Source organism: Mustela putorius, unplaced genomic scaffold (genome assembly GCF_011764305.1).
Source record: "Mustela putorius furo isolate JIRA1106 unplaced genomic scaffold, ASM1176430v1.1 tig00000281_pilon_pilon_pilon, whole genome shotgun sequence".
Classification (NCBI taxonomy): domain Eukaryota; kingdom Metazoa; phylum Chordata; class Mammalia; order Carnivora; family Mustelidae; genus Mustela; species Mustela putorius.
In genome coordinates, this window is record NW_025421343.1 from 23,768,171 (window position 1) to 23,781,094 (window position 12,924).

A 12,924-nucleotide genomic window follows, 5' to 3' on the forward strand; every position below is an offset into this window, starting at 1 on the left:
TCTAGCCTGCAAGTTCTTTTACTGTTTCTTTCATTTCCTCTTTTCTTCTTTTAATCAAGGCTGAGGTAGGCTAGGGACGGAAATATGGGCATGTGTAATTATCGGAACTTGGTCAACTTCCTTTCACATTTTCCAGTCTCTCTATATTCTTGACCCCTCTTATTCCCCAAAGCAGAGTTTCTCAACCTCAGCACTGTCAGTATTTGGGGCTGGATAATTTTTTGTCCTCTGCAGTGCCTCATGCATTATAGGATGTTTAGCAGCATCCCTGGCCTCTACCCACTACACACAGTGCCTTACATACCTGCTGGGGGACAAAATTGCCCTGCTTAAGAACCCTAGTTTAGGAATAAGCTAAATAAATAGCCAGTGACAATTAAAACTGACAGTTACTGAGCATGTTACCACCTCTGCTGTTCTTCTAATCTTGTTCCCTATGGCAAATTGCTTTCTTCTCCATGAAAGTAGAATGCTTAGAAAGCATTATACCATTTTATTAGCTAAGACTTGCATTCTGGATGGTAAAGAGAAAGGAGTCCAATGAAAGTAGTGGATTTATAAATGTAATCAAGAATTGATTTTCATTAGTTTGCTAGAATATTTCTTCTTACACAATTTTGAAAGGGAAAAACGTCTCTATTATTCTTTTCTACTGGAGTCTGATATAGGCAAATAAGCTGTTACTTTGGCACAGAGGCCTCTTACTGTATAAAATATTTTGTTGGCATCAGATCATTTTGGGAAATTCAACATATATTCTATTAAGTATACAGTGTTTTTGTTTATGTTTTTTGATATGTTGTCCAGGACTTACTAAGGATTTCCTACATAATGAAAAACATTTTGAGGAATGTTTGTATTTGGAGTTTTAAGGATCTGCTAATCTGTTAAAAATGGTCAAAGAATACAAATAACTAATGCATACAAAGGAAATACAGTTGTCCTTAAGCATGTAAAAGATGTTCAACCTCTTATAATTAAAACTGTACCAAAATTCCATTTACCTAACATTAACAGATTTGCTAAGGACTAAATTTTGTCTCTCCTCCCCACCCCTCACATTCATAGGTTGAAGCCTTAAGCCTCACTCAGTGTGACTTTGGAGATAAAACTTTTAGGAAGTAATTAAGGTTCAGTGAATCATAGGGTTCTAGTCTGATAGAATTGGTAGGTTTATATAAGAAGAGGAAGAAAGAGGTGTCTCTCTCTCTTCCTGCCTTCTCCCTCTCTTCCTCCCCCTATGTGCATTTTTGGAAGAGTGGTCATCTGAGCACTAAGGACAAGCTTGCTGACTGCAAGCAAGGAAGAAGCTTCTCAAGAACTTGAACATGCTAGTACCCTGATCTCAGGAGTCTAGCCTCTAAAATTCTGAGAAAATAAATTTGTGTTGTTTAAGCTGTTCCACCCATGATATTTTGTTAATACAACCTAAGCTGACTAATACAGCACAAAAAATAGGATGCGGAAAAATAAGCACTCAGTATATTACTTATGGAAATGTAAATTGGTATGGTCTCTATAAAGAACAGTCAAAGGGCGCCTACATGGCTCAGGCACTTAAATGTATGACTCTTGATTTTGGCTCAGGTCATCATCTCAGGGTCATGAGATCGAGCCTTGAATTGGACTCCACACTGGGTGTGGAGCCTGCTTAAGATTCTTTTTCTCCCTCTCCCTCTCTTCTGCGCCCCCCATCACTCCTCCACCCATATGTACTTGCTCTCCCTAAAAAGGAATGAATACAAAATTTAAAAAATTAAATGTCAAATATGCATATTCTTTGACGTAGCAAATCTATTTCTGGGAAGTAATCCTATTCATATACTCAAAAAGTGAAAAAGTTGTGTGTTTAAGATTATACATTGGGTGTTGTTTGTAATAACAAAAGATTTGAAACAGTAGCTAAGTTTATGTAGTGCCCAAAATGGATCAGGAGTTCTAAGCTTTTTGTGTGTACTCACTTATTAATTCTCATAATTACCTTATGAAGTAGGAGATAGAAATATTGAGGTTAAGTTAGCCACGGTTATAGTTAATAAGTGAAATGGATCAGGATTTGAACTCAAAGCAGTTTGGCCTTAGTTTTATTCCTCAACTCATATCCTGTCAGTAAAATAAAATAGTACTAGTAAAATAAAACTATACAATTGTGTAAAACAACAGCAACAACAAACATTTTTGATATAAAATATCTTCAGAAGGATACTAAGGAGAGCTGGCAATAGTCGACTCCAGCAGGGCTAGCTGGGCAACTCCAGCATAGATTTTGAACTATACTCCTTTGTACTTTAAAAATTTTGAGCCTTGTGAATAAATTGCTATTCAAAAACAAATGATATTTTTAAAAAAGTGTATATTATAGGGGCACCTGGGTGGCTCAGTGGGTTAAGCCTCTGTCTTCGGCTCAGGTCATGATCCCATGGTCCTGGGATCAGGTCCCACATCGGGCTCTCTGCGCTGCAGGGAGCCTGCTTCCTCCTCTCTCTCTGCCTGCCTCTCTGCCTACTTGTGATCTCTGTCAGATAAATAAAGAAAAAATCTTTAAAAAAAAAGTGTATATTATATCCCAAAGTATTAATAAATACCTGTGAGCATACATGTATATATAAATGATTGGATGAATACATAAATCAGTGGGTGAGAATAGATAAATCTCACATGCAGAAGAATTCCAAATAACTTATATAGATACTCTGCCTTCAAGGAGAAGGACATAACTCACCATTCCTTAAGAGTGGGCTGTGTAGTGGTGCCTGGGTGGCTCAATTTGTTAGGCATACAACTCTTGGTTTTGGCTAGGGTCATGATCATGGGGTTGTGGGGTCTGTGCTCAGCATGGAATCTGCTTGAGAGTTTCTCTCTCCCTCTGCCCTGCTCTCTTCTCCCCAACCCCCACTCATGTACACACAAATGTTCTCTCTCTCTTGAATAAATAAATAAAGTCTTTAAAAAAAAAAAGTGGGCTGCACATGATGACTGATTTCCAACGGGTACAGTATTAGGGGTTCAGAGGAAATAACTTTGCACCAAGTGAAGAAATCTGACAAATACTACCTTAGCCAGATAATCAAGGTCTACATCAATAGCAGTAAATCATGTTGGTAGTAGGTACACTTGATATGTGATGAGAATGACACTTTACCTCTGTGGTCTTCCCCAAAACCCATAACTCCAATCTAATCATGAGAAAAACATTAGATAAATTTTAATGGTGGGGCATCCTACACAATACCTGATTTTTGGTCAGAGTCCTCAGAACCCAGCAAAGTCTTAAAAAAACACTGCCAAAGCCAAAAGAGGCCTACGGAGACATGACAGCTAAAGGTAATGTGGTATCCTGTGTGGGATCCTGGGATGGAAAAAGGAAATTGAGTAAAAGCTAAGAAAATCTGAATGAAGAATGGACTTTCTAGTTAATGTATCAGTCTTAGTTCATTAATTGTAATGTACCATATTAATGTAAGATGTTCATAATAGGGGAAACTAGTTGTGGGGTATATGGGATTTCTTTGTACTACTGTCTCAATTTTTCTGTAACTCTAAAATTGTTCTTAAAAATAAGGCGTTTTTTAAAAAAGTCTGTTTTTTAAGGAGTGTATGTAATAAGTATATTGAATAATAGAAGAGTAAACTTGATATTTAGGTGTCCATGTCTTATTCCACAGACCTTAACCATAAACCTGGGAAGATCTTTTAAGGTCCACAGGTGATTCTAGTGTATGGTCAGAATTGAGACATGGCTTAACAATTTACTCCTGCTTAAAAATCTTATTTCTGAATTTTTTTAAAGATTTTATTTTATTCATTTGAGAGAGGGAGCCCAAATGGTGGGGAAGGGGCAGAGGAAAAGGAGAAGCAGACTTCCCACTAGGCAGGGAGCCTGACACAGGAATCTATCCCAGGACCCTGAGATCATGACCTCATTTAAAGGCAGATGCTTAACTGACTGAGCACCCAGGTGCCTCTCTGAATTGTTATAAAAGTTATGAAGTGTCAATAGTGGTAAGTTCAAATCATTATTAGCAGGGTTTTGCTTTTTTGTTTTTTGTATGGGTTTTTCTCTGAATAATTGTTTAGATCTTTCAAAGTGTGTGCTCATGGTTTATTTCCTTGTTTCCTTGTTCTTCTTTTTAACATACCCATGTCTCAAGACTTCATAGTGTTCTTTAAAACTTGGCTACAGTTTTTCTCTGATGTTCAGTGGCAACGTTTAATAGTCTCTTGCCTTTTTTTTCAGGCACTGTTTTCTGTTACTTCATTTTGTGCTGACTCCTCAGATGATTCCTAAATATGCTACCAAGTCATACTTAAAATCATAATTGTGAATAGGAAAAATTTATTTTTTACAAGCTATTTCGTACATTTTCCCCTCTTGGAACTCTGTAATTTCTCAACAATACAGATGAATATAGTTTATGTAAACATTTGCTAGACTAGAAAATTACTTCATTTTTTATCATCACTGAGGGCTTTCCAGCCTGGTTCACAAATGCTTATTTTAAGTAAATATTCTTAATACACTCCCTGTCATTTTTATTTGTGCTTCAATTTCTTAATAATGCTAGTATGAATTCACTGGGTCATGTGTTTATCAAGAAGATGATTTTATATGTATTTTTTCCTAAGCCACACATTTTTTGATGTTTTCTTCTTTCATTAATGTGTTTATTTAGCTCTTTAGTTATTGGGACTTCTGGCTTGGTCAAAACAATACTAATGATCCATGTAATTTACCAAAGATAGATTTGAGAGAGAAGTGTTCCTTCTTGTCTTCCTTTCCATCTCCTCACTGAATAATCCAGACCCTGCTACCTCTTTACTGACCAATAGCTTCAGCCTTCTTTAGGAGCTTGCTCTAGTCTCTTCCTGTTTCAGTCCCTACTACATGTCAGCATTATCTTTTTAAGATACAGGTTTGATCACGTCACTGCCTTGCTCTGGGATTTTTTGTCTCTCCCCTTTCAGATGTAAGATAAAAAGAACCACTCGTATTTACTGATCATGGTACTACTTTATGTCATTAAATACATAAAGCCAGTACTGCTGTTACTACAAATTTATAGACAAGAAACAGCATAGGGAGGTTAAGCAGCTTATCTAAGGTGCTGTAGTTAGTAGGTGGCAATGCCTGCGCCCCATTCTGATGACTCCCAAGTTTCTTTCTTAAGTATAGTTTCCATGGTGCTCCTGTGTGCATTTTCGTCCTCTTCCTACCCCAGCCCTTGCCTCGTTCTTCAGTCACAGGGGTCCACTTAACTTTCTTCCATTTGTGTGTTTTCTCAACTACGACCTTTGTACTTCCACTTTCACTTTCTGCCCATGGAAACTTGCTTCCCTTTTTTATCACTGTTTCAGTGACATTCCACATTCCCGGTTAAAGTTTTTTTCCCTTCTTCTAGAATTTTATTTATTTTTCATTTTTGGTATTTCCTTTACGATGTTATTGATTTGTTTTATTACCATCTTCCTACTAGATTGTAAACTCCTGGGAGGGGAGGTCTGCCTTAACTTTACATACCATGGGAACAATGCCTTGCACTCAGAAGACATAAAAAAAAAGGGGAACTTTTAAAATTAGTTTTATTCATACAAAAAAAAATTTTTTTTTAAGATTTTATTTATTTGAGAGAGAGAGAGTGTGAACAGGAGCAGGGGGAGGGGCAGGGGGAGAGGGTTGATCCCAGGACTCTGGGATCATGACCTGAGCTACAGACAGACACTAAACCAACTGTGCCACCCAGGCATCCCTTGTTAGGCATTTTTATATAAGGATGGAATGTGGAATTTTTTTTTTTTTTTTTTTTTTAAGATTTTGTTCATGGATGAGTGAAAGTGAACAAGCATGGGGAGTGGCAAGCAGAGGGAGAGAGAAAAGCAGGCACCTGCCAAGCAGTGAGCCCGATACTGGGATACTGGGCTTGATCCCACGACCCTGGGATCATGACCTGGGCTGAAGGCAGCTGCTTGACAGACTGAGCCACCCAGGCGCCCTGGAAACTTTTCTTTATTAATACTTAAGTTCTTAATACATAAGAACTGTTGCAACTAATTTATGGAGATGTTTTATTCCTATTAAATGTTTTCTAATTTGAGAATACTTAATAAAATTTTATAAAATTTTCATTTCAAACCTTAAAATGTAATAGAAATATTTTTTTGATTCTGTATTTTTACTCCCTAGCTTTTCAATTGAAAATTGTTACACTGTTAGATATATATTTAAAGCGTATTATAAAGTTTTGTTCGTATTATTGGTAACTCAGTTGAAAGTAGGATATTATAAAAACTCCAAATATTTCTGTGCTTTTTCATTATTTACTCAGGTTTAAAAAAATTCAAATCGACTCAAATTTCGAATTAAATCATTGTTTCTAATTTTTTTATTTTAATAATTTTCCAATAAAATTTAGACCTTGTAGACATATACCTATATAAGGATTTTTAATGGGAAAATGAAGTTCAGAAGATAAGAAGACATTTCCACCTAAAACACATGCTTGTAAGATCCTAAACTCATCTTAGAAGTGGGCCACAAATTTAGCTTTGCTTTTGCTTTTCCCAGTGAGTGAAGTAAACAGAAAACATGATTAATTGGATGATCAGATTGTTTATATTATAGAACCAACCAGAGAAATTCCTTTTATGAATCCTCACGGAGAAGGGCTACCATTCTTGAAGTAAGTGAACATATCCTCAGCCAACATCCCTGCAATAAATGCAGTTATGGTTTAGTGTGACATACATATCAAGCCATTCAGTGCAGGCTAGTGACTTACTGTATAGTACATTAAAGGATATTCTCTGAGGAGCCAAATAAGTCAATGGAGGGTATCCAAATCTGAGATAAACTTAAGAAAATTGAAATACCTGGAGCAGCATTTCTCAGGGCTCTGGTGTTTTAGATGATCTTGATCTTGATTTAGAAATTAAAGTTATTTTGTAAGGCAGGTATTTAAAATTTTCTCTTAAATAACTTTATTAACTATAAAAACTGTTAGAGCTCATACCTTCATATCTTAGTGGTATGCCAATACCCACAGTGTCAGCTCTGTAGTCACAAAGTGTAGAAGCCTTGAAATAATATACATAGGACATGTGAACAGATCTCTAAGTCTCCTGTTCTGGTCAAAGGTTTTTTAAAAAGTTACCAGGGCACCTGAGTGTTGCAGTCAGTTAAGCGTTCAACTCTTGATTTTGGCTCAGGTCATGATCTCAGGGTACTGGGATCAAGCCCTGTGTCGGGCTCCATGCTCAGTGCAGAATTGGCTTGTTAATTTTTCTCCCTAACTGTCTGTACCTCCCACTTCTGTGCTCTCTCCCTTCCTCCCTCTTTCCCTCTCAACTAAATACACATATTTTTTAAAAAAATAGTAAAAAGAAAGTTACCATAAAAATCATGTACTTGTAATTACAGTGGTAAAGAAAGTATTAGATGCTAGAGGCCATAGGTGTATTTGTCAAAAATTTTGGAATTGATACTTTTGTGATGGTAGTTTGGGAATTATTAATCTACTAGGTTCGTTCAGTAGAGTTTAAAGTGATGATGAAAGTGTTCTATATCTGCATAGTCCAAAATGATAGACAAGTCAGTAGCTAGGGTGGTGATTAAGTGCATGCAGTGTGGTCAGAGTGACTGAGGAGCTGAACTTTTCATTTTATTTAATTTTAACTAATTTTAATTTAGCTGCATGTGGCTAGTAGCTGTAGAGGAAGCTCAGTTCTAGAGGACAAGAAAGACTGCATATCTCAGGCAATGTAAGATAGAGTAGCAGTTAAATTCAAGATTATAGTCTCCATCAATAACTGAAAGAGGAAATTCTATGTTTCTAAGAGACATGTGCTTAAAAAAATAATTGAATTTAAGTTTACTGTTGTATTTTTGTTTTGGGGTTTTTTTTTTTTTAAGATTTTGTTTATTTATTTGACAGATCACAAGTAGGCAGGCAGAGGGTGGGGGGAAGCAGGCTCCCTGCTGAGCAGAGAGCCCAATGCGGGGCTTGATCCCAGGACCCTGAGACCATGACCTGAGTTCAAGGCAGAGACTTAACCCACTGAGCCACCCGGGAGCCCCTACTGTTATATTTTTGAACTTGAAAATGAACCAAGGATGCTTGAATCCATGGTTGATCTTTTAGATATTAATAGAATTGTTAGCAGTGTTAGGCTAAAAACCACATGTAAGGTTCTTTCATAAGATTGAGACATTTACTCATAAAAATGGAAACCTATGGGTATGCTGATATAGGACTCTTCTCCTGTAGTTTCCAGAGTGTGGATTCTTTGGCATGTATGACAAAATTCTTCTCTTTCGCCATGACATGAACTCAGAAAATATTTTGCAGCTGATTACCTCAGCAGATGAAATACATGAAGGAGACCTAGTAGAAGTTGTTCTTTCAGGTAAGTAAATAACTCCTTTTATTTTTTATTTTTTTGAATGAATCTTATTTTTTCTACTAAATGCTATGTTCAGTTAGTCTTTGTGCTACAGTTACTTTACTTCTTTCATCTATAATAATGGTGACCATGTGAGTTTTCCCGTCAGGAAGTTTATGTCACAGATGAGAAAGTAGGAAAATAAGCCCTGAATTGTTTTTCTGAATGTTCCTAAGCTAAGGGAATTATCATTGGAACTGGAAGAGGAATATACTTCTGAATCAAAGAAATAAAATAATTATACTGAAATTCAATTTCATTTTCCCCATTTCTGTGAAGAGCATAGAAGAAGAGAATTGGGGTTCAGAAATGAAAGGAGAAGAAGAAATAATGAAGATGTGGAAGAGGAAACTGTGATACTGATTGTTCCCATGATTTCAGTATTGCTCCTTCCCTGTGTGTCCTCAGTGGGCATTTTCTTACCTCCCTCCTTTCCCCTTCATCCACTCTTGCCGTTTGTCGTTCCTTAGCTCCTTCTATTTCTGACCTCATCCATCAGCAGATGGGCCGGACTGTTGGCGGGGAATGTAAAAGAACAACGAATGCACCTAGTAGTCCTGCAGAAATTCTTGTTTGACAGGAAAGGAGGGAGGGAGAGAAGGAGAGAGAAAAGACAGAAAGAGTGCAGACTCCTGACGCCATTTTTTCCACTTCTCAGACTCATCTCTGCACCTGTTCTTGAGATCCTCCCTACCAACACCTTTCCTTATTGGTCCTTGATCCTTTGCATTCATCTGGCCCCTCCATTAATCATGCATCTGCACCATCACCCCATCATGTGTAAATTTCCCAATCCCTGTCTTTCTCTCCACTCCAGGAGGGCTTTACTCCTCTTCCTCCCTAGAGGTCATACTCATATCTGTTCCTTCTTTGCTCTGGACCCTTCATCAGGCCCATCAGAACACAGGGATATCCACTAATGACTTACAGGTGGAGGTGAGAGAATGGCTACCGGCGGGTGTGGCTACTTGTTCAGTTGCTCACAGAGAGGAGGGGAGTCTCTTTTTCTTAACTTCTAGGACTGTTGAGAAGACAGAAAACTTATGTTGAGATTCTAAGTTGGAACTCAGAGTGTTTACCATTGAGATTAAGTTCCATAGTTTCCATGAGTTTTACGTTTTTTACTTTTTGCTCCCCCCCTTTTTTTTACTTTAATGTTCTGTTTCCCAGTGTGTTATAAATTAGACAGTTTTAAATTGTAAAAACAGACCTACCAACTATTTGTGATCTTGCCACTATGTTAAATATGTTTTTGGAGGTTGAAATACCTATCTGCAGACCTAGTTTTAGAGCTCAAGTTATTTGGAGTTGATGAACTTCCTAAAATAGTTTGAAAACCACAATATTAAATGCTGAAGATAAATTATTTTTTATGATAAATGAAGCTTTCAGAGAAAAAAGATTCTGTGTACTTTGACATAAATGAATATGGTCAGTGTTCTTAATCTCATTGCAATTACAAATGTAGGGCTTATTTGGCTACTTTTCTTTTTAAAAAGCTTTGGCTACAGTAGAAGACTTCCAGATTCGTCCACATACTCTGTACGTACATTCTTATAAAGCTCCCACTTTTTGTGATTATTGTGGTGAGATGCTCTGGGGATTGGTACGTCAAGGACTGAAGTGTGAAGGTATGTGTTCTAAGTTTTTGTACCATTAAAATAGGATTTTGTATCTGCATTTTCTAATCATTAATGAAAGAATAAGATTGGGGTGCCTGGGTGGTTCAGTCGGTTAAGTGTCCGCCTTCCTCTCAGATCATTAACTCGGGGTCCTGGGATCCCACCCTGCATTGGGCTCCCTGTTTGACAGGGAATTTGCTTCTCCCTCTTTCTTTGCCCCTCCCCAGCCTTGTGCATGTGTGCACATGCACGTGCTTTCTCTCTCTGATAAATAAAATCTTAAAAAAAAAAGAGATCCTTGTTGGTGACTAGGTGGTAACTAGGGTTTAGAATTGGACAGATCTGTTTTTCTGAATTAAAACTGTCACAAGAGTCAGGTGCACATTTCTGAGTCCTCTTAAGTATTTAAGGTGGAGAATCATTAAAGTTTCCCTGTAAAGGGCCAGAAACTAAATATTTTAAGTTTTGTTGGCTAAGAGTCTCTGCCACAACTACTTAACTCTGCTTGTGTGCCCTGAAAGCTATCTATAAACAAGATGTAAAGAAAAGAGGAGTATGCTGCATTTCAATAAAATGAATTATGAACACTGAAATTTGGATTTCTTGTAACTTTCACATGTCATGGGGAGGGTTTAGTATACAGTCCACAGTTTGCTGGTGTTTAAGTTAGTTGTTCTCAAACTTGGCCACGTATCAGAATCACCACAAGGACTTGTTAAAGCATACTTTGCTGGGACCCATCCCCAGAATTTCTGATTCAGTTAGTCATGTGGAGCCCAATAATTCATATTGAATTTTTTGGCTTCACTTAGCTTGTCATCTAGGATAACTATTGCTGCCAAAGAAAAGAAATTAAATAAAAGAAGCATGTATTTTTTATGTAACATACTTTATGTACTATAAATATGTATTTATAGTCATAAAATTATTAAAATTATTACTATAAAATTGTTTAAAATTCTTATAATTATATAAATACATCATAAACTATAATTTATAATATATAAATTATATATAAATATATTATAAAATCTTTATAATTAAAGTTATATTTAATTATATATTATAAAAATACTTTTATAATCATGTATATAAATCTATTATATATTATAATTAAAATTATATAATTAAAACTTTAATATATAAATATGTATATATTAAAATTAATTTTTTTTTTAAAGATTTTATTTATTCATCAGAGAGAGTACATGTACAAGCTTGGGGAGCAGCAGGAAAAGGAGAAGCAAATCCCCACTAAGCATGGAGCCTGATGTGGGGCTCGATCCCACGACCCTGCAGTCATGACTTGAGCTGAATGCAGGCACTTAATGACTGAGCCACCCAGGCGTCCCTAAAGTTTCTTTGATCTATTATTTTTTTTACCTTTAAAATATATTTAGGCTGTGGATTAAATTATCATAAACGATGTGCCTTCAAGATTCCAAATAATTGCAGTGGAGTAAGAAAGAGACGTCTATCAAATGTGTCTCTGCCAGGACCTGGCCTCTCAGTTCCAAGACTTATACAGACTGAATATGTAGCCCTTCCCACAGAAGAGGTATGTATTTTAAGGCAATAAAAGAGCATTTTACTACTTATTCCTTATGTTTCTAAAGGATATATGACATCATCCCAGAATATAAATTATGTACTAAAGACTACTCACATTCCTGCACTTGAAAAACTTAACACATCTTACTGGAGACAGAGTTTACTAGTAGTAATGAATTGCCTTTTATCTACTTTGGGACTACATTATCACTTGGACCACTGCATTAGCCTCCTTACCAGTGTCTAGCTTCTGGTTCCCATACTTCACTTCATCTTACATACAAGAGCCTGATCATTTTATTTCACTACAGCTTCATATACAACTCTGATTATATCACTCCCCACTAGGAAGCCTTTATACATCCTCTATTTCCAACATTCTGTTCTTCCCCCCACCCCAGCAGGCTGTTCTATTCAACATTCCCTGAACACACCATTGCTCCCTCTACCTTTGCTTTTATTGGTGTCCCTCCTACGTGCTTTTTCCAGATCTAGCTTAACAGCTGCCTTTCCTGGATTTTTTCCCTTACCTAGAAGTTATTTTATTTGCTGAATGCCAAACCACTTTTCAAACCTTGCTAATGGTATGTATAACATTCTAATTAATATCATATTGTCCTCAAGGAATTTATGATCTGTTTAGAAAAGATAGTGCTCATGTGTTTGTGTGCCCTACCATGCCCAGCACAATACTTTGTAATTAGTAAGTATTCAGTGAGGAATGAATGAACATACCAATCCACACAGTACTCCAGTGAGATATCTTAGTAGATGTGTACATAATGAGACAGTTGAGACTCATAATGGTCAAGTAGTATCTTGACTCAAGTCACAGAGCAAATTGGTAAGCAACATTAGAATTAAATCCAGATCAGATTATTTTTAGGTTATTGATTTTTTTTCCTAATATATCATACCTCTGAAGAGTAAGACAGTAGATCAGGGAAGAAAAAATAACTTGCTTATTCATTTGCTAGTACTTAAAGTGACCTCCATCCGTAGATCATAATTTAGTTGCAATATATAAGTTGCAGTCTTATAATTTAGTTGTTTCTGTAACCTCCTTGGTCTTCCATAAATTAATGGCAAAATCAAGCCTTTGGGCTATTGTCCTGGTATCCTAGTCACAAGATTTTGCTATACTGAGGCATCAGAATAAAAGCATCTGAAGTTCTTTCACAAAAATCCCATGTTCCCATGTTGTTTAGCCCTGATGTGAGGTGTTTACCTTAGAAAACAAGAATGCTATGGTACAACGAACTGAGAGCAAAGTATTATTATAAACATATGCAAGAGTTTGGGGAAAGTCTGGTAA

General features: G+C 36.5%; 1 protein-coding gene across 3 annotated transcripts in view; it reads left to right on the forward strand.

The window, feature by feature from the left end:
• The window catches only part of PRKD3 (protein kinase D3), an 81,977-nt gene that overhangs the window by 29,551 nt on the left and 39,502 nt on the right, over window positions 1–12,924 (forward strand). For all 3 annotated transcript variants that reach the window (XM_045079231.1, XM_045079232.1, XM_013062951.2), the window contains 3 exons: window positions 8,262–8,400; window positions 9,936–10,067; window positions 11,459–11,616. In XM_045079231.1, coding sequence (XP_044935166.1) covers window positions 8,262–8,400; window positions 9,936–10,067; window positions 11,459–11,616 — 429 coding nt within the window. The remainder of the gene's footprint in view (window positions 1–8,261; window positions 8,401–9,935; window positions 10,068–11,458; window positions 11,617–12,924) is intronic.